At 37.6% G+C, this 21944-nt stretch overlaps 3 protein-coding genes, 1 non-coding gene and 1 pseudogene across 5 annotated transcripts; 2 read left to right on the top strand and 3 right to left on the bottom strand.

Moving 5' to 3' along the window:
- Nucleotides 1-2637: 2637 nt before the first annotated feature.
- Nucleotides 2638-8025, bottom strand: W06A11.1 (Protein quiver). The gene is made up of 10 exons (NM_062318.7): nt 7911-8025; nt 7074-7232; nt 5895-6286; nt 5487-5715; nt 5297-5440; nt 4998-5158; nt 4077-4425; nt 3939-4006; nt 3695-3801; nt 2638-3235 (listed from the first exon to the last, which is right to left on the bottom strand). The coding sequence occupies exons 1-10, from the start codon at nt 7957-7959 to the stop codon at nt 2896-2898; spliced, it is 1998 nt and encodes a 665-aa protein (NP_494719.2). The 5' UTR covers nt 7960-8025; the 3' UTR covers nt 2638-2895.
- Nucleotides 8026-11485: 3460 nt separating this feature from the next.
- fbxb-118 (F-box associated domain-containing protein) lies at nt 11486-12597 on the top strand. The gene is made up of 4 exons (NM_001330949.2): nt 11486-11605; nt 11660-11840; nt 11913-12089; nt 12132-12597. The coding sequence occupies exons 1-4, from the start codon at nt 11526-11528 to the stop codon at nt 12573-12575; spliced, it is 882 nt and encodes a 293-aa protein (NP_001317765.1). The 5' UTR covers nt 11486-11525; the 3' UTR covers nt 12576-12597.
- A 1287-nt stretch (nt 12598-13884) lies between these two features.
- gadr-4 (uncharacterized protein) lies at nt 13885-16649 on the top strand. The gene is made up of 8 exons (NM_001330948.3): nt 13885-14218; nt 14273-14521; nt 14570-14691; nt 14734-14999; nt 15049-15206; nt 15249-15516; nt 15566-16165; nt 16219-16649. Exons 1-8 carry the CDS (start codon nt 13897-13899, stop codon nt 16625-16627), a joined length of 2394 nt encoding a protein of 797 aa, NP_001317764.1. The 5' UTR covers nt 13885-13896; the 3' UTR covers nt 16628-16649.
- On the bottom strand, nt 16060-16531 carry anr-41. The gene has a single exon (NR_101679.1).
- Nucleotides 16650-17929: 1280 nt separating the features above from the next.
- W06A11.4 lies at nt 17930-19553 on the bottom strand (annotated as a pseudogene). The gene is made up of 6 exons: nt 19494-19553; nt 18917-19096; nt 18666-18870; nt 18259-18618; nt 18099-18206; nt 17930-18055 (listed from the first exon to the last, which is right to left on the bottom strand). Coding segments are annotated over exons 1-6 (1039 nt in total).
- Between the last annotated feature and the right edge of the window lie 2391 nt (nt 19554-21944).

Here is a 21944-nt window from a genome sequence, read left to right as displayed (position 1 = left end):
TTATTAAATAGTAAGTTTTATCTAGGTTTGAAATTTTTTTTTTTAATATTTTAAAGAAATTGTAACAAGTTCAAAGTATTTTACAAAACCAACTTCTGAACTTTTTTGCCCCATTTTCAACCCAATAAGTAGACAGGAAACTAGTGATATTTCATGAGCACGAATGATGGATTGAAGAGAAAGAGACATAAGTCTTCTTTTTTTTGAAAATAGAGAAAAAAATAACAAATTGGAAAAAAGGAGGGTACTTTTGTGCAAAAAAAAAAGACTAGGAGTAAGTACAGAGGTAAATCACTTTTGGAGGTAGTGGAACGGAAATTTTTTGGCATAAGGAAGAAGAAAATCTGGAGCTCGCGGAGTTCTGGTTCCAAAAATTTTGCATAGAATGAATGTTCGGAGTTCCTGGGAAAAACTTGTAAGAGGAATCTACTATATCTTAACTAACGAAAAAAGTCCAAAGATTTTTATTTCAAATTTTATAGATTTTCGGGTCTCCTAGCAACTTGAAAATTTTTTTGTAATTCAAAATATTTCCCCTTGAAAATTAAAAATGTATTTCCTTTTTTTTTTGCAAAGAAATATATTTTTTCCGTTAAATTTAACAAACCAATCAGCAACATCAGCCACGCCTCTTGCGCATCGCTGATTGGTAAGTTTGCACGGCAAGTTTGAAAAAGGACCACGCCAACCAATCAGCGACACGCGAAGGCGTTTCCAACGTCACTGATTGGTCAATATAATTTTTCAGTTTTTGACTCGAAACTTCCGATTCTTATGAATCCCATTCAGTAATTTACCAAAAATCTCACCAATGTTTGATCATTATAAAAAAATCCAGTCATACTCGTTCCAAAAAATAAACGAAAAAAAAAAACAAACAATTTATTTCATAATAAATGTGTGCACCGAACACACACACAAGTGGGTACTCATCTAATTTTGCTATTTTTTGATAAGCAAGAGAGAAATGAATACTAAAAAAATACTAAAAAGGGGTTCAATACCTACCCGCCTTCCTACAATGTGGAGCTCTGCAAACTAAGTTCCCGCAGAGCAAGAAAATTGAAAAATTGAACGGGCGGAGAATGCAGGAATCATCTAATAGGCTCATTTTTATTGAGATAAATTGAAAAGAATAAAGGGATCCCGGGGGTCTCACCCGGCATCGTTTTATTTGTTATTTTTAGGTTTTTGATTGTTTTTTAAATGAAAATTTAATATCTAAAAATATGTGGGTTCTGGGGGAAAATTGAGAAGGAATAACAATTTATTTTTAGAATTCGTCTATTTTGGGCGCAGAAGGTATTGGTAGGAAGGCAACCGACGTGCCTGCCTTCCAGTTTGGTGTTTTCTATTTACCTGTGTCCCACGTGTCCACCTTATACATACGTGACTACCTATATTAGTTCCAAAATGCCTACATAATAGCCACGTGCCTACCTAATGCATACGTGCCTACATAATGCCTACATCATGTTTACGTACTAACCTATTGCCGATTGCCTATGTGCATACCTATAAGCCATGTGCCTTCCTATTACCTACGTGCCAGTATAATGCGTACTTACTTACCTCCCTCGCCTACTTTCCCTCTATGGACCAACAAATATAGTGCCTACGTGTCTACCCAATAACTACGTGCCTATCTCATGCCTACGCGCCTACCTAATTTTTACGTACCCAACCTTGAACAAAGAACTCTGGAAAATTCCAGAACAACTCCCCAATCTCACTAACCTAAAAAAATTGCGGAAGGTAAACAAAATTGAAATGAAAAGCCGCCAGCTCGAAGAAAAAATGCATGCTCCGGTAATAATTTGCTGTCTCTTTTTTCTAGAAGGAAGTCGGGAAGGAGGTCAGCAGTGCGCGTTGTTTTTGCACATAGAAAAACACAAATTTTTGAGCCAATTTTCTGAAAATCCAGACATTCACGCGAATTTCAGTTTACCACGAACCCAGACATAATTGGCTTTACAGTAGTCAATAAAAAAGTGGCAAATAAATGGGATTTTAAGTATCTAGAAAGTGAGGGGAAAAAGCGAACATGAAAAGAGAATTTTAACCGGGAGTGAAGGGAGGGAGGGGGGGGAATGTTTTGAATTTTCACAAAGAGAATGAAGGAAGAGCTAACTCGTGGTGGCGGTGAAGGCAACGCCCGGGTTGAGCTGGCTCTTCTTATTAATTATTTAATACTAACATCATCAGCATTTGCTAATGGAGGGGCTAAGGGGGCATATATTTTTATATTTAATTTTCTATTTCTAATGTTGCTATTTCAATAAAGCTAAGTAGATTAAGAGAACATTGGTTTTTGGCTCAAGAGTTTCTAGGCATAATTTTAGGCCTGCCTGCCTGCTTATTCGGGTCCAAGCACCTTGTAGGTACAATTCAGGCACCCTATGCAAAAAACTGAATTTTTTTTTCTGTTTCAAAATTTTGTTCCAATAAAATAGAAAAATGTATGGAATGTTAGAAAATTTCATTTTTGGAAATTTTGGAAATTTTTTTTTCAGAAATCCATTTTATTCAAATTCAAAAAAAAAATACTTTTATCAATTTTTAAAAATATTTTAAGAAAAAAAGAAAGAAGTTTTACCAACATTTATAGCAAAATAATTGCATTTCTAAAAATGTAAAAAATGTTTTAAAAAATGTTTATTCAATTTTCGAAATAAAAAAAGACAACAAAACGGAAGCAAATCACATCATTGATGAATTGAGAATAAATTAAAGTGACAAAGGGAACCCATAGTGTGAGCCAATTTGGTACGGACAAGGAGAATAAACCAATTGAGGAGAGGATCTAGGTCTAAAGACGACATAGTATACATACGTCAGTAATTTTTTTCAAACAAAAAATACAGAATTATTTTTAAAATTTCTAAATTTCCTTTTTCAGAGCAAACGAAGAATTGAGATGACAAGCAGTGAGGATGTCAACGTGACATAGCTCGCCGCCGCCCGTGTCTCTCCGGCTCTCGCCCATTCTCTTTGCCGTTCTTTAATTATGTCATCCTCAGTCCGAACGTCTTTTGCGACCTCCAACGAATCATCTTCATCCAGAAAAACTGGCGGAAGTTTTGGTTTTTCCTTGTTCTCATGGCTATGATTTGGTGGGAGAACTCCCACGTTCGCTTGATTTGGTACTCGATTTGTTTGGAGAGAATTGGCAAAACGTTGGGATTTTTGGATTTGTTCTTCCATTAGACGCTGCTCTTCGAGGGAATCGCGGACTCTGAAACCCAGGACAAATATTTGAAATTTTAAAGGTATTTTGGATCAGTTTTCATGTTGAATTCCGTCAAGAGTTAGAACTAACAAAATATTTTTCAAAACCTATTCACGCCTTGCCTTACCTACTCAGAAAATAAACCAACAAAAAAAACACAGAACATTTACTACGGTCAGATAATGAGAATAGGCGGTAGGCCCTAAGCCTACGCCTACACCTAAGCCTAATAGTAAGCCTAAGTAGGTATGCAGGCATGCAGGCATGTCGATAGGCACGTTAACAGCCTGCCGACTACAATGTTCGGAGGAAATTCCAAAAATTCAAACCAACCAAAATTCAATGTTATACTGTACGAACTTTACAAATATTTGAAACCGTAATTTTTGAATTTCGCGTCAATTTGCAAAAAAAAACTAGATTTCAAGTTTTAATAATTAAAAAAAAATTTCGCGCCAAGCTCACCCTGAAGACTGAGCCTGCTGAAGAAGGGACGGTCGATTACATGTGTTTCCCCGACAAATACAGTAGTTCACAAGACCACCTTCACTTGTGGCGCATCCTTCGGTTAGCTGAAAAAATTTTGAAATTTTCAGGTCTTTTGAAACATTTTTGCCAAGTCCTGCTCAAACTTGAAGCACATGAGATGAGTTCAAAAATTTCAGATTTTTCAGTCATAAAGCTGGTTAAATTTTTTTACACAATTTACCTTCTCCCCTGGCAAGAAAACAGCTGCATCAATCTCCGACAAACATCTCTTCTCCATGGCAAATGAACCTGAAACCAACAATTTCACTTTTTCATTTATTTCCTCCTTAAAACCAATCCAATTCAAGACAAGACTCACTTGTAGAAATCTGTGTTTGCTTAGTGACACAGTACTTTGCATTCGCATCACAAGCCTCTTCAGCTGCAGACGAACAGTCGGCTGTTGGATCCGCCATGTTGGCTTCTCCACAGGTTATGCAAATCAGAGACGGCATTTGAGGACGTCGCACTTCTGTTGGGATGATGGGTCGTGGAGCACGAGTTGGCGGTGGTGGAGGTGGTGTAGTTGTTGTTGGAGGGTTTGTGGGGGCATCGGGGATCGGGGGAACCTCGGCGAATCTTGGAGGTTGGGGGATTGGAAGCTCTGGAGTTGCAAGATCTGGGACGGTTTTTGAGCGGGCTGGAGCTATGGCGGTGAGGAGTTGTCTCTGAAAATGTTTAAAGTTTACGGGGAAGAGATACTTCTCCGGTGCACACCCAGGTGATGTCAGGCTGTCACATCGCTGTTTGATCTACAAAAAAGCGGAAATTCTTCGCCAAAAAAAATTATGTGAGCACGTTCTTAACCATGCTAAATGAGTTGAGAACTTTGTGTCTCAACTACAACATTTCTCGTAGAGCTAAGTTTTTGCTGCCCCTCAGAAAACACCTCTGTGTTTTTCTACTCTTAATCCCATTATCCCTCTCTCTAATCAGCTTAATTTCCTTTTTCCCCCAATCATCTATTGTAAATACATCCCCAATCTACTTCAGTCAACTTGTAAATGTTCTTGACTGCAATTCGGGTCAAGTGTGATTGTGTCGTTTCGTCACCTTCGACGGCACTTCATCGGGGGGGGGGGGGGGCGCACGAACACACGCATAACTATTGGGGTCGTATGTATATCCAACTAATTGTTACTTTTTATTTTTATGGATTACAAGACAATGAGTATGTTTTCTCGGGAGTTTAAATAGCTGCGAACTAGGTCAATACAATTTCTTAAAAGTGTTTTCTTACCTGCTGAGCCAACGGAAGCTGATTACAGACTGGTGAAGAGCATGCACAATACTGAACTCTTCCGGCATTCGAACTACCGCATCCTTCGTTTCTGGCGGCCTCGCCGAACTCGTTAACCAGTTGCTCGGGAAGTACGCACATTTTCTCCATGCCGAACATGCCTGGAATATTGGAGTTAGACTTGAACATATGGATCTTTTGGAGTCATAAAGCTTGAGTGAATAGCAGCCGACGTCTCCCGGGTTCGCATAGCCCGGGAGACGTCGGCTGCTATTTCTGAGTTGAAATAAACCACTTACTATTCCCCAAATCAATTTGCCGCGTAAAGCACAACGATCTCTCTGAAGCACACTCGACTTGTACTTGTCTCTTGCATTCTTCATTTACATTTCTAAGACTTCCATCTCCACACTGAATACATCTCATTGTTGAGGAAGAAATTTCTGGAATTAGAAATAATATTCGAATTCTGCCTGGCTTCTCACTAACCTTTCGTCGGCAACTGCGGTGGATTTGGCACAATCTGACCACTTCCTACAAAAGATCCCTGACTAATATGATTTGTTGGCAGGTTCATGATCGGAACTTCAGTTTCCCGGGAGTTACTGATCGGTCGTCTTGGTTGACTACTAATCTCTGTCTCGATTCCCGAGGCTCGTGATGGAAGTTGAGAACGACGGATTTCAATAATTTCAGACGATTTTGATTGGGATTGTGTCTGGAATTTTTGGAATTTGAATCGTCAATTATGATATGTAGTTTCCAAAAAATTAAATTCGAGAAACTTTTGCAACGCTTGAGCCAAAGTCAGAGCCTAAGAGCCTGAGCCTAAGAGCCTGAGCCTGAGCCTGAGCCTAAGTCTAAGCCTAAAAATTTGCCATAAAATCGAATTCTCACCCTCAAATCATTAATTGGAACAATCGCCGGTGGATTCAAAATTGGTGCGGCAAAAGAGCTCGGAGACGGTACGTGCTGCGCCATACCAGGAGGTAGCGGCTGAATCTTCAATGGAGCTTCTCCTGACCTGAACGTAGGTGGCTCTCTAGGAGGGCTTGGCGGACGAGCTTCTTCAATATCACCGAAGAGCTCAGGATGTTTTTTCTCGAAATCCATGAACTGCTCGGCAATCGGGTTTTTATTACAGTGATCCGATCTGCAGAGGCAGTAGGCCATCTCAACTCCCTGAACGTCTACCAGATCACATTCCTCGTCAATGCTGTAGCCTTTCTGAGGATAATTCTTGTAGTGGTCTTGTTCCGAAATGCATTCCTTCATTATTGTGTAGGATTCTGAAAGAAAAAAAACTACTGAAATCCCTCTCTCTTTGCCACAAGCCTCTAACTAAATTCAACTAGGTCACCAACAGATTCATTGCCCGGTGAAAGTTTCACGAAAGTATAATATTTTGTGACCGTGCGCGCAGGCCGTCAGATCTCTCCCTCTCCCCAATTGTTTGCAGACACCGAATTAGCTGGAGAACGAATAGAGGACTAAATCGGTCGCACCACAGGATTTAGAAGCTGCCCCCCGTCCCCCTACACCTTCCAGATTTAGAATTTCTTAGGATGCTAGGGAAGCGGCCTAATTTCACGGTTGCATGGTGATATCCTAACAAACAATAATTTCATAACCTAAGTGCGCAATGGACACGGGTCGATGCTTCTTCCGGGGAATGTGTATGTAACCTTAAAATGTGTTAGAGAGTTTGACAGGAAAAACGTTTTTTTTTTGCAATTTTGGTTGTACACTGCTTTAAAGTTTTGCTCGTGCGACGCGGTTGCGTCGCGGCTACTCTTTTTTTAATAGTCACGATAACAGAGAATCTCATCACGTGAAAAAAAATTTCAACGCAATTTGATTAACGGCGGCTGAGAAACACTGCTGCAAAGTTTTAGCCTTGCGGCGCGGTTGCGTCCCGGCTATCACTCTAACTCGGCTATCACTCTAATTTAAACAGGTGTATCTCAGCTCCCAACAAACCAAGTCGGCTGAAACTTCAGCAATGAATGGAATGGGAAAAACTCATTTTTATCGACCAAACTGCTCAAACCTTTTTGTATGTAGAGCAAAACTCACTACTTGTTGCATTCCTTGTCCTCGTGCTTCTACAGTAGATTTTCTCACTTGCCGGGAATCTCCTGGCATATGGACTGCAGTCGTAATCGAATTGCGATAGACATTCTCCAAACTCGTCGAGACCCACATCGGCACAAATGTTACACGAAAGGGTGGCCACTGAAATTTTGTATTTATTTCTGTTGTTCTCTTTTTTTTTCTTCTAAACTGAAGTTCCTGCCAAAAGTTAAGCTTCCAAAAACTTCTCTCCCCTACCAATTAAAACTAGCTTGCACTCTCTCCACTACTAAATTAGTCGTTCTCGGTGACAGACGGCACCCGCACTCGCGAGTTAGAAAAAGAAAATCGGATACAAAAGGATATGTGTAAGGCTAACCTCCCCTCTTATTCCCGTCAAATTGTTCCGTCTGGTTTAGGATGGTTTGACGAAGGGAGAAGGAGGAGGTGAAATCGAGTAAATTGAAATTGAAAACATTTGCGAATACTGCTGCTGGTGCTGCCCAAAGCTAATCTGCCCAACTTATGCTGGTCATAAAAAGAACGTGTTTATGTGGTTTAGTAGTCGTAGTACACATTTTCCAATTTACAGTAGCTAACAAGGGTTTTCATGGTAAGCAGGCGTTCTAGCGCCTACATGGAAGCCCTGTACTGAAAAAATTTAGATCTCTAGGATAACGAGGAGCAAAGATAAAAGAAGTTGAAGTTTAGATACTGTGCGGTCGCGTCGCGGCTTATCGAAAAAAAATCAAGTGATTTTATTTCAGCTCCCAATGAACCTAGAAGCTTGAAATTTGTTTTTAATAGGAGTTGACTGATTTTCGCAGATTAAAAACTCACCCCCTGCCAGTGATGACAACAGCAGAAGAAATGGTAATGGCCGGATCATAATGTGTGCTCTGTGATGTAACTGGCTTTTTTTGGAATTTTTTTTGGATAACGTTAGCAGAAAAATCTGGAAATTTAGACTTGGATATTGAAAAAGTGAAGAAGAAGGAGTTAAAAGTCAGTAAAAAAGAGAAAAATTGGTTGGAAAAATTTTCAGAACTGTGCAACAAAAAAGGAGATAGATAAAAAATTTTCAAACAATTGAAATTGAAAGCCTCGTACAAAAGTGAGTAGCACATCTAAAAAAATTTTAAAAAATGCTGCCTGCTTGCCTTTAAAGCGAGCTACGCCTGCCTAATTTCAAATTTTAGGTGAACTTTTCTTACGTCCCAGTTGAACTTTCCACAAATTTTGTGAACACTAGACACATTAGCCGAAGCACAGAAAATTGATGGTAGGTAGGCACGTAGGCAGGTAAGCAAAATCATTTTAAAATTTTGAAATTCTATTTCTAGTTGTTGTTTTTTGCAAGAAAAACTTATTTTTGGTCACATGGGACAAAACAACAACATTTATTTTTGAGGAAAAAAATGAAAATAGACCTAGAAAGTTCCTGTAGAAACCGGTTTTATAGGAACTCAAAGTTGTTCATAAGACATTGATTTTTTGAAAAAAATATGACGTTTATACCTAAGTCTACTAACAAAAAAGCCAACGAAAAAAAAAGAACTGCAGAAAAAGTAATAGTAGAGTGGGGGTAGTTGTTGGAACGATGGGACGTTAATCGGTGGTCATTCTGGTTGGTCATCACCTTTTCCCCCATGTACTGGACAGTTTTGAGAAACAGAGAGAGAAATGGATAGAGAGAGAGAGAGACAATACGTATGTGCTTATGAAACAGAAACAGGCTTCGTGTGAAAGACGGGGATGAACGGATGGATAGTACCCTCCCGGCCGGGGAGAGGCAAAGGCGGGCGGAAACTTTTATTGCAGGAAAGGGGTGGGGTTTCGTGTGTTTGTGTTTGAGAGGGCATGAAAAGCGAAAAGTGGAAAAAATGGATAAATAACTGAATTAAACGACGAGACAATAATTGTTGGTACTTATACTTTGATTCGGGTCACTCTTTTTTGCTTTTCGTCAAAGTTGATGAGAACGGAAATGATTCATTGGGTATTGAGAAGATAAGAATTTTGATAGCAGAAAAAAAAAGTTGTGAAGTGATCATTGGAGAAAGTGGAACCGAAATAAAAAACTCATCTTAACATTTCTACTTTTTTGATTTCCACTCAAAAACACGCTCAGCGGACCAAATAACCGCCTAAACTATCTAAATTTGGTATCTTCAAACAGGCATATCTCAAAAACTACCCGTCTATTAAACATTTGTTCGACTAACAAAATGAACAAAAATATTTTTTCTTTCAATTACACTAATTTTTTTAAGTCTAAAACTTTTTGTAGAGTTACACAGCGTCAAAGCCATTTTACCAAAAATCACGAAACAATTTGAGAACTCTTTTGTTGTACCCGTCATAACCCATCATTCATTGATTTTCAGAAGAAAAATTTTCATGAGTTGTATGTAAGAAATATTTCTCCACGTTTTATCAGTTTTATGATTTTTGGTATTTTCATGTTGCGCCAAGTTACAAACCGTTTTCTGAAAAAATCCAATTTCAGCCATAAAACTCTTCATATCCAACGTAGGAACTTGAAATTTTGAAAAATGATCACTTTTTTGAGGTCTCTACAATGTCCTAAAAAATCTTTCAAAAAACACTGTCTATCTCCAAAATCGTCTTCCGCTCTCAAAAACGAAAGTGGACTTTTGCCTTCCGAAAAATGGACGAAAAAATGAGATTTCGATTTTTGAGTCAAAAAAATATTTTTAGAAAGCTGAGAACACGCTATTTACGAATTTCATGTTCATTTTAAGTGATTTATTTTCTGAAATGACCTAAAAATTAAACAAAAAGAACATAATTTTTATTCTCACGTGTAATTATTTGGTAATGTGCTCAGTGTTTCACTTCTTTTCTATAAGCGAACAAAAACATTTCACGTGAGAATTAAAATTATGTTCTTTTTGTTTAATTTTTAGGTCATTTCAGAAAATAAATCACCTAAAATGAATATGAAATTCGTAAATAGCGTGTTCTCAGCTTTCTAAAAATATTTTTTTCGACCCAAAAATCGAAATTTGATTTTTTCGCCCATTTTTCGAAAAGCAAAAGTCCCATTTCTTATTTTGGAGCGGAGGACGATTTTGGAGATGGACAGTATTTTTTGAAAGATTTTTTAGGACATTGTAGAGTCCCCAAAAAAGTGATCATTTTTCAAAATTTCAAGTCGGTACGTTGGATATGAAGAGTTTTATGGCGGAAATTGGATTTTTTTCAGAAAACGGTCTGTAACTTTGGCTTTTTCTTCTTGACGGCCACATTTTTGAAATCAGATATTTTGATAAACAATATATCTGTTGAAAATGTGTAAAATTAACCTCTTTTCGAAAAAAAATCATAGCATTTTTATCACATTTTTTTCTGAAATTTCGATTGTAACAAAGCTATGAAGGTGTGCTCATTTATAATAGTGTGCCAGTTCATATTTTAATTTTTTTTTTAAATATATAGCAAATCAATTTTAAAGTACAAGATAATAGAAAACCAAATAATTCAGATTAAGCCAAAGACTATTGAGACATGAGATGCCAAAGAATTTCAAAAAGTTCCGTGGAAAATCCACAGAAATTTCCACTTGAATAACGCAATTTAACACTTTTATCCATCCATGAATTCACCGTTTTTGGAGAAAAAACTTCAAGAATGTCTGCCATTTTTCAAAGAAACGTTCATAATGGCAAATGCGGAAGGGGCGAAGAAGACTGTTGCATAATTGATCATGTCTAGATCATGACTGGATAATTACGCGCCCAAAAACATCCTCCAAATATTGCTTTAAAAGCTTTTACTTTTACCCGTAGTCACCGTCTTCACTGCTTACAATGCCAGCCAGCCCAGAGTAACCAAAAAGTTGGAAAAAGAGAGGATAAGAGAAGGGGTCATATTATCGGATGATCTGACGATTCTGAACGGTCACACATGACAGAAGACGGCATTCTGAAACCTTTTTCCAAAGGATTAGACAACTGGTCGGATTTTTTGGAGGGAGACTGACTGGTTCGTGGTCAGCAAATGCTTTCTTTTGACCCTATTTTTTAGAGTCTTTTGGGTGAGGGAAAGTATTTTTGAACTACATAGTTTCAAAATAAAATAGATATAAAATAGATTTGTTGCTTGTTTCAGACCAAAAAGTTCACTAAAACACTCTTTTTTTTTTATTACAAACTCTTTTTAAATTCAATTAATTGGAAATTCAATATTACAACGTTCAGCAAGAGCTTGGTGCCGGTAGCTTGCTATACCTTTCATGTAAAATTCATAAACTCGACCTACGTGGGATTTGCACCTATTCTTCCCACGAATCGACTCTTATTGGACGCTTAGATTGCCAACAGAACCAATCGATGGTCTGTAATATATTGACTCTATATCCATTCTGCGCTGTGTACATAACAGTCATTTTCTCCTCATACAGTTTATTCATAAATCTTCTACTCTAAAGTCATGGGATCGTTGTCCCCGCGACGCCGTTATCCGTCCGAGCCTCTATCAGATTTACTCCAGCACATGCATATGACCGAAATGTGAGTGGTTTCTCAGGCAATTATGCTTTACAATTTTTTAGTTCAAATTTTCAGAATATTTCGTTCATTTTGCTCAAAATCCGTAAAAAGACATTTGAAATCATTAAACGTCAGCGATGTAGATTTGAGAATAGTTCTTCGAAAACAACCTGGTGTTTGTTTAATGTATTGTCATGTGTCGGCGGAAGTAGAATATTCTGAGAAGAACTTTGTCCCAGTCAGTGTGAAGATTAAGGTGGGAGTGAGAAACGGACACAATTCATACGATAAGATATTAGATATAACTTCTGAATGTTTGAATTTCAAGGCAAGAGATTATCTACTTCATTTTGTGGATGTTTTAAACAATCCGCATATTGATGTTGTGTATGAGGAGGGAGACGATTCGCTTGCAGATTTTCCAATTCGAGTATTGACGTGTAGAAATGTTCAATCGCAGAACAAAGTCCTTCAAGATGCTATGAACAACGCTAAAAATTTAAGAGTACGTCAATTTTTAAAGAGGTCATTAATATTCGTATTTCAGATGTTTGGTCCAACTCCACCATATCACTCGTCTCATCAAGTTCTATTTAAAAACTTTTATGAGGTACTTGTTGGTTTCCTAAATTTAGATCTCAATAGCTTATTGACTATTGAAAGCCCAATTGTTAAAGTTAGATCTACTGAAATCACTGAAAACGACCTCGGCTTGTTCCTGAAGCATTGGATGCTCGATTGTGCTAACAGAAATTTGAAGTACTTAGAGATAAAGTGTAAAAATAAGCTTAACGAAACAACTTTGTGTAAAGGTATAAAGTATCGACAGCAGCTAGAGACCATAAAGAGAACTTTCGAGTATAAGGATCCAATGGGTGGATTTCGGCGATCAGAAACGGTTTACGGTGGATACGATATTTCGAGGAGCGATGGAGTTCAAGCTACTTTTTTCTGCGATCTTTGGTTTTTTTATTTTATGATTTGGGACTGATATAATTTTGGCAAATAAAATTTACATGCATCATTGTTATGTTTTGAAAATTTTTTAAAGATTTTTTCCCAAAAAAAAATGTAGCAAAAATTTCAGAAACTTTTCGATAAACTTTCGATATGTTTCGATAGGTTGGAATGCGTGGAACACATTCAAGTCGACAAGGAAAGAATAGTGTTATTGAATTTTTTATTCCTATTTTTATTATCTAAATTTCAAGACTTCCACTTCCAGCAAATAAAGCTTTTGGAAGTTTAGACGTATTTAACTCATTCTTTGTAATAAATTGGACCAAGATATTTATTGATTGGTATTATCTGAATGCTGACCTTTTCCTATTTTCAAAAAACGCGCTATTCATTGCCAGATGTGCTCTCTAATAACATAGTGAGCGTTCCATCTCTTTACATGCATCCAGTCTACCTATTTTTACTATATTTGTGTTTTACAGGAGAACGTCTTTAACCACACTGCAACTTTTTCCTCACGAGGGACGAGGAAAAGTGGTTTCAAGGCCATGGCCGAGGGGCCGACAAGTTTCATCGGCCATTTATCTTGCTTTGTTTTTCGCCTGTTTTATTTCGTTTTTCACCGATTTTTTTCGTTTTTTCTTAATAAAACTGATAAATAAATATTTTTTGCAGATGCTAAAACAATTTCCGAGTAAAAAATTGTGTATTCAGTCGGCAAGTAGCGGTGAAAGTGGGCAATGCAATATGATGGATTACGGGAATACAAAACCTAAACTTTTTCTGAAACATGATACATATGCTTAGATGCTGAAACTACCTGATTTTCATAACGAGACCGCTGAAAAAATTTTGAGGTTTCCAAAATTCAACTTTTTTGGTGAAAAGGTCGAGATTTTCGCACAAAAAGTTTAATTTTGAAAATCTCAAAACTTTTTCAGCGGTCTCGTTATGAAAATCAGGTAATTTCAGCATCTAAGCATCATATGTATCATGTTTCAGAAAAAGTTTAGGTTTTGTATTCCCGTAATCCATCATATTGCATTGACCACTTTCACCGCTGCTTGCCCACTGAATACACTTTTTTTTACTTGGAAACCGTTTTGGCATCTGCAAAAAATATTTATTTATCAGTTTTAATAAGAAAAAACGGGAAAAGGCTGTGAAAAACGAAAGAAAACAGACGGAAAACAAAGCAAGATAAATGGCCGCTGAAACTTGTCGGCCCCTCGGTCATGGCCTAGAAACCACTTTTCCTCGTCCCTCGTGAGGAAAAAGTTGCAGTGAACCAGGACATCATGAGTCGAAATAATGATTTTGGAATAAATGTGAAAATTGAGTCGCTCTACAAAATGGTCATCAAGGGTGTCAAGTCCCGTGTCCCGTTTGTCCCGTTTTTTGGGTGTTTTCACTGGAACGGGAATTCCCGTTGTCCCGTTTTTAAAATTTTCACGGGAACGGGAATTCCCGCTGTCCCGTTTTTGTCATTTTTACGGGAACGGGACGTCTTTTGTCCCGTTTTTGAGCGTTTTCACGGGAACGGGATGTCCCGTTGTCCCGTTTTTTGGGTGTTTTCGCGGGAACGGGAATTCCCGTTGACCCGTTTTTGTAATTTTTACGGGACACTAACACCCTTGATGGTCATTAAGAAGACTGCATGTTACATTTACAGAGGTAATTTATTCAGTTCCAATATGTTCTACGTTTTTCAAAACTTTATAATTCCAGGTTTATTTGATAATGTTCAATATGAGCTCGATCCAAAATCAAGTGAGAAAATATATGAAATTTTAATGAACGACGGGTGGACGTATAGAATAAAAGAACAAATAATAGAGAAATTCAACCTGATAACTATGGATTTCGGAAAGAAAAGGTTGTACAGAGGGATTCTCGATATTTTGAAAGCAATGCCAATACAATCGATTAAACTTGGAAAGTTGGATCTAATTGAAAATGATTACAAACAAAGAAGTGGTAAGTTTTAACAGAATAAAGGCTATTTTTTGTTATATTACTGTGCAGATAAATCCTCAATTGACATTTCAATGCTTATTAAAAGTGCACTCAGTGACAACTCCAGAGCATTACTTCAACATTTAGACATTGAGGGAAGAGAGGTTTTAAGCATCAATTGGCCTAGAAAGGTAAATGATAAAAAAAAACTCGTCACAAACTAGAATTTTCAGATAGGATTGCTACTTCCATCTCTTGCAAGTCTACATGTAAAAGGAAGATCATTTTTTGTATTTGAATTCACTCAACTTTGCAGAAGCTTCCCAAATCTGATATCACTGAATATCAGTGGCACAAATATTAAAAATTTGAACGGTATATCAGCACTGAAACGTTTGGAGGTTCTGAGTATGCAATTCTTGGAAATTGAAACAACAGAACATCTGATTAATTTATTCAATCTATCCAATTTGAAATTTTTAGATATCTCTGATATTCCGTAAGTTAATATTATTATCCCAAGTCAATAATCGACCTTTTTTTTGAAGAGAATATGATTCATGTATAATCGTTCATCTTTACGTAGAATGTGGGAAAGGGCTACCAAATCTGAAATTTATGGATTGTACTGCAACCGATATCAACAATGATCTACTTGAAAAAATACTGATATCTCATCCAAAACTTGAAACGATTTCAGCTATTGGTAAGCAATGCCTTGGTAACTTCATGCAATACATTTTTCCAGTCACCAATTTGCACAGAGTTTCTGATTCTGGAGTTTGCGTGTTGCAGACGGATGCTATCGACTCTGCAGTGACTTCTCTGATTCAATGCTCTAGATTGAACTTACATTATTTAGCTGAAAAGTGTTTCTATGAAATTCGTGATCTACTTGAAAGTGGCCAACACTTCAACGCTTCGGAATTCTTGAGAAAAATTATCAACTTGATTGAAACGAGTTCTTGTCCAATAAGGAAAAAACATGGAATTTCATATTTGATAGAACTTGCAGAGTAAGTCTATGCTCTGTTTTATTTTAATGCTCGAAGTTCCGTTTTCTAGACATCAGTGCCAAAAGCTCACATTGCTCGAAGTATCCATATTACTCGACACGCTTCTGAATCAAGTTCTTGAGCTGCCAGAAATAGATGATTATCTTTCCGAGAATAAAAGTTACAATATTTCCATGTGGTGCGCCCTCGACAACCTAACAAACTCTGAGAACCATCATTTTAACTATGACAAAATCTGCTGGGTCGCTGTAAAATATCTTGTTACAAAACCAAATTCACGTGAAACAAGAGCTGTTGAAGTACTTGAAAAGTACTTCAACAGCTCAATGAGCCGGATTTGGTTGATTTCGATAGCCCGACAAAACAATTTCATGAAAAGAATTGTCAATATATTAGGACGTGGCTTGGGACGCAATGAAAAATATGTTTCAGTTTTGAATATTCTCACACCATTAGTTGAATGTTGTGACGAAGCATGCCACAATTTAGTTGAACACTATGGACATCGTATACTCCTTGTGGATTTGAAAGATTGTGAGGATGAAACAGCACAACTCAAGATTTTATATATTTCAGTCCAACTTACACGATTTCAGAATTATGAAATGCTTAAAATTTTTCATGACGATCTGTTCTTTTCCGATATTAAGTGAGTATTAGTTCAAATGTTTCCTTAAATTTAAATATACATTTTAATTTCAGAAAAATGCCAAACCGGTGGGAAGACAACAGAGCATACCAAGCATTTTCATTCCTTGCCCAATTACAATTCCTTTCCGAGAGTCATACATTTCCACGTGGATTTTGGAGTTCAGTAGATACAATGATGATAGATTGCTTCAAGAAGATTCTAGAGAATTGCGCAACTTTCGATATCCATGAGTTCTTTTTCACACGTGGCATTATCCAGAATATTCTGAAAACCTCAAAATGCATTGGACCAGTACTTTGGGCATTGCTGACAATTGAGGTATTGATTGTTCAGAAAAAGGATTTAACGTGGAATATCAGCAGATCGGAGTTGTTGGAATGCATCGAGCATATTCGAGTCGAGAAGGGAATTGTTAGAAGAATGACTAGTAATATTATTGAAATGTTAAATTCTTGTTGATCTGTGTTTTTATTTTCGTTCAAAATTTCACGTTTAACAAATAAAAATGCAAAAATTTGGTAAAATTGATTTTGGCCCGAAATTTACGCGTGAACTCATTTTTTGAATGCCTGACAAAAAGCCTTTGTATGTATTGCAATAACACTAAATTCTAGTTTCGCTTCGCTCTCCGAGAATTAGTTTTCCCCGATCAAGCTCCGCTCTAAAATGTTAACTCGCATTTTATGGTATTAACAGGTTTATTGTTTGGGATTAGTGTGGTATAGGGTAAAATAAAATGTAAAAATTAGAAAATTAGTGTGTTACCGATATTTGTACTAAATCAAACCTGAACCGAGCATTTCGCGTTTCCGTGCGGGCTATATCGTTGAGATTGCAGTCGTTCGGATTTTAATTTGCACGCGAAATCGATTGGAGTCCTGGTGACTGGGCCCGTCTGATAGCCCTTGGCGATCCTCAAGCTTGACTCAAAAGAAAAACTGTCTGCAAATAAAGATCATTGATAAACTAGGAAACTGGTTCCCTGAACCAAATCCGTAATTTTTTCTAATCATTTCAAAAAGGAAAAGGCTTCCTGGTACCACCGAAACAGGCACAAGGGTCGACCTGCGAATGATGTAGGTCGACACCGACTGCCCACTCTGGTCATACATGTCGGAGAAATAAAACTCACCTGCTGAACAGTGACTTACAGTTCAAAAACAACATAGTCAGAATATGACAGACACCCTCACGGAGGGAGAAAATATAGCGTATGTGCTTCGCACTTTGGAATAGTAGAAATGTGGGGCGGGTGGGTGGGAAACCAACACGTAGCACGGGGAGGCAAAGCTAACGTGGCTGAAGAAATTTCTACAGTAGTCCCATTTGGCTGACTGAATATTCAACGCGATAAAGTTTTTTACACTATTGTGTACATTGCGTACGCGCATTTTATTTGACGACAATTCGTCAATATCAGCTCTGGCTAAAATCACTTTTCTCATTATTTAAGAGAATAAAAGTCGAAAAATTATGTTTTGTGATACAGAATAGTAAATTAAAAAAGAAAAAAGTGCAATTAATATGTTTCTTATTATATTTCCACTGATTTTCTGAGAAAAACCGAAAATTTCCTCCTTTTTTGATGAATTTTAGCTGAATCGATTTTTTGTGGTTCTGAGCCCGAAAAGAAATATTATTTACCGTTAACTAAAATTAACTACAAATTTATTAATAAAAAAATTAAACAAATTATTAAACAAAATTAAATCAACAAAAAAATTGAATTTTTAAAACCCGTCTGTACATTCAATTATTTGGCTACTCCTGTGAAATATTTTTTCGCACAAATCCGATTTGTACTCGTCTTCGTGTTCCATTATCTCCCAGATGAGCTCCTGGTTGTAGTATCGAGCCAATTTCTGGCATAAACGACGAGACAAGAGTCTAAAAAAACTGTTTTTTTTTACAATTAAGTCTTATAGCTTACATTAGCCACATCATCACTACAGCTTGGCATATTTTTTTGGATTGTAGATTGCCTTGCAATGTTTTGCAATTGTCCAATGGCAGCGGAACTTGGCAAGATTGTCGGCATCTGAAAATCATTTAAAAATCACAGAATTCTTATGAAAGAGTCAAAAACTTACTTGTTGCGATATCATAGATCTGTATCGAGCAACAGGATTTGAAATTGGTGGAGGAGGCATCTTAGACTTGTATTGAGCAATTGGATTTGGTGCAGCCGGCTGAGCACTATTTATCGTTTGTTGCACCGGTTTTTTGGACGGGAGAACGTTTTTGTATTGACCAGACGGATTCAAAACAGACGAGTGATCTCCATTTGCGGATTTTTTATAATTGAAACGTTTCTTGGGACGATCTTTGATTGGAGCTTCGCTTTCTCGAATCAATTTGTCCAGAATTTCTTCATCAGATTCCACTGCCAATTGAGGTGGAACACTGCTGAAACTGAGCGGCACAATCGATGGCGACGACGGTTCAAATTCCTGCAAAACTTAAATTCTATTTTGGTCTTGTATGGATGAAAATTCACCGGAAAAAACTTCCATACACTCGTCTCGTAATTTCAATGAATCAGATATTTCCTGATTTTCGTTTTCGAGATTTTTGATTCTTTTCTTCATCAAAAAAATTGTGTCTTCTGGAACATCGTATCCTGGTTCAGATGAAACATGAAGACCTGATGTTCCTTCGAGCGCAATATCGTCTTCTGAATCTGGAGGAACACTTCGAATTTTCTGAAAATATAACAATTACAGAAAAAATGATTGCGAATTACGCTACCACTTGTGAAGATCGGTTAGAAGCATATCTATTCGAAAAAGGCGATCCAGAATCAGTGTATACATTGGGTTCCATTGGCACAGTACTATTTGCGTATTTCTTGGCTTTCTGCTCATTCGCCAACTTGATAGAAGCACGTGACGCTCTTTTTCTACTTTTTTTAGTGAATTTTCGTGACATCTGGAAATTGTAAAACATTAAGAGAAAACATTGTGGAAAAATGTGATTTTTAATTTGAAATTGCACTGAATTTCTTGAATTTTTCAATAAAATCGAGAAAATAAATATGAAATACGCGAGATTGAGGTTCAAGACTTTTTAATTCGAAATCAGCATATTTTTCCATATTTCAGTGGGTTTTCAGAAATATTGTACCAGAATTTTTGGAAAAATTTAATTTTTAATTCGAAATTGTACTGAATTTCTCAAATTTTTCAATAAAATCGAGAAAATAAATATGAAATACGCGAGATTGAGGTTCAAGACTTTTTAATTCGAAATCAGCATATCCATATTTCAGTGGGTTTTCAGAAATATTGTACCAGAATTTTTCGAGATATTTTGAATAATAACTTACTTTTCGACGTTTTTTGCCTTTGTCCGGTTTAATCCATCGAATTTCGAAGCGATTTGCGTAGTTTAGCTGAAAACATTATGCTTATTCCACGTAGTAACAAGAAAAAACAAGAAAAAATAAGAAAAAACGAAGAAAAATAAACATATAGCATCAAATTAAAAATGTTTATTCGATCAAAATTCTTAACCATAGGAGGCGGTGGCCTAGCCGGCGCAGCTCTCGCGGCCACGTTAGCTTTGCCTCCCCGTGGTAGAATGATGACAAAACGCCGCTGCGGCCGCGGAAAGGTTCCGTCGTTTCGAGACCCATTGGTCGTTAAAGTCGATGCGCCTTGAAGCTGGCGCTACGATATGCGCTCCGCTTTCTCGGGGAAAACATAAAATTCTAGTTTCGCTTCGCTCTCCGAGAATTAGTTTTCCCCGATCAAGCTCCGCTCTAAAATGTTAACTCGCATTTTATGGTATTAACAGGTTTATTGTTTGGGATTAGTGTGGTATAGGGTAGAACAAGCAGAGCCTGGGGCTATAGAAGCCAGATCTTAGATTGTCTCGATCGAAAGATGGCAGAAAAGGCCACGTAAACGCAATCTTGAGGAGATACCAACCCTTCAATACCAAACTAATTGTGATAAAAACTGTAGAAAAATATCCGAAAAACACACCTATGTGTGACTTACATCTTAGAGATGTCGGGGCACTCTCTGCCTGTAACTGCCACGTGAAATCTATACTGGAATCCAACAGCTCGGGAAACCACAACTTACATCTGAACCCAGTTTGACTAGGTAAGGTGAGAAAAGGAAAATACAAAATACTCTGCCACCTGTGAACTTCCAGCAGTCTTGCGTGGCTATGACGCAGACATGAGGAACTCCTACGACGATTTGAGAGATTACCACATTGACTACGAGTGCACATATCTAATGTAGTCTCGTCGTCAAAATTAATAGGCATCAGAAATTAGCTTGAAACTAAATCCATCTTGAAACTAAATCCAAAACCATGACGTATTACGTATACCAGAAGACGATCTCTCGGATTAATGAACGAAGCTCACTGCATATAAGAACTAAACCTGAAGTAGCAGACGACGAAACGAACACCAGAATATATGCGGAAATCGATATGATAAATCGCCTAGATCGTCTGCTTACCAAGAGGATAAAGACTGATAGCGAAAGTTTAGCACCGGAGACTCGCTTCATCACTTCGCGAACTTCTCACATAAACTTGGGCGACTGCTACGTAAACTTGTACAACTCTTACGTAGCCTGACGACTGTAGCGGGAACGGGGGCATTTGAAAACTGAAAACGTGAAAGTCGCGCGGGAGAGAGTGCAAGAGATAGACTCTAGAAGGAATATACAGGAACGCCATGTCGAAACACTCGGTAAACCTGGAGAAGATCACACTTGCAATGTTAAGTCTGGATTATCTGCCGACGGTTCGGCATGGAACTCGATCGTGCAACTATTCCAGATCGTATGACTATATTACCTGTACAATGGTTTCCGGGGAGCCGATTCGAAATCGGACTTCTAGTATGGCCATGAACCGCTCCTACGTAGTCCTGCGCTACTCTTACGTAGTCCTGCGCTACTCTTACGTAGTCCTGTGTCATTCTTACGTAGACTTGCGCGTCTCCTTACAAGGGAAGGTTCTGAACTCGTTATCGGACTTCGTTACGCCACTATATACATTCGATAGAGGATAGTTACAGATGATCCCTCCAAAAAATTTAGCTGCTTCAGAGCAGGTTTGGCCAAGTTGTGACGTCTTGAAGTTTGGTGCTGAAATTCCTCATATCAAGTGATATTTCAATGACTACCACGCTGCAGAAACACCAGTGAACGCACCACTCTCAATTAGCGTTAGCAAACATGGCTTGGTGGCCGAGTGGTAGTGGCGTGAGTTTCGAGGTGTGGTATTCGTGGTTCGGTTCCCCGTCAACATAAACTTTTTTTTTTAATTTTTAAAGTCAATCCATTTCCAATTAGAACACATCTATAAACTTTTTCAAGTGGGAAAATATGCAGATATTATCCCTATGAATCAAATGCGTCAATTCTCCAAATTTTTCCGATTTTTTTTTCTCAATATGTGTTATAGTTAAAAGCACAATAAAACAGATGTTTAAAGTTTATGTAAAAAACAAACGAACGATGCCAATATTAAAAAAAAAAACAAAAGCAACATATAATATACTCAACAATGGCTTTTAACACTTACACTTATGAGCTGGGAAGCCGCATCCAACCCAGTGGTTAAAGCATAAAACCTTCTTACAGTATGGGCAAAGAAGAAAAGCCGTATCTTGACACATCGTATCTCTCGTTTTCTTTTGCGAACAGTATCCAGAAACTTTGAAACAAAATTTGGATGGAGTTTCCACTTTGACATGTTGGTCATCTATGTATCCTCCTTGGATCCAGCCGTACTTCCAGCATGATTG

The sequence above is a fragment of the Caenorhabditis elegans genome, chromosome II, assembly GCF_000002985.6.
Source record: "Caenorhabditis elegans chromosome II".
In the NCBI taxonomy this organism is placed as follows: domain Eukaryota; kingdom Metazoa; phylum Nematoda; class Chromadorea; order Rhabditida; family Rhabditidae; genus Caenorhabditis; species Caenorhabditis elegans.
Note: the sequence above shows the minus strand (reverse complement) of the source record. Positions and strands in the feature narration are given on the sequence as shown.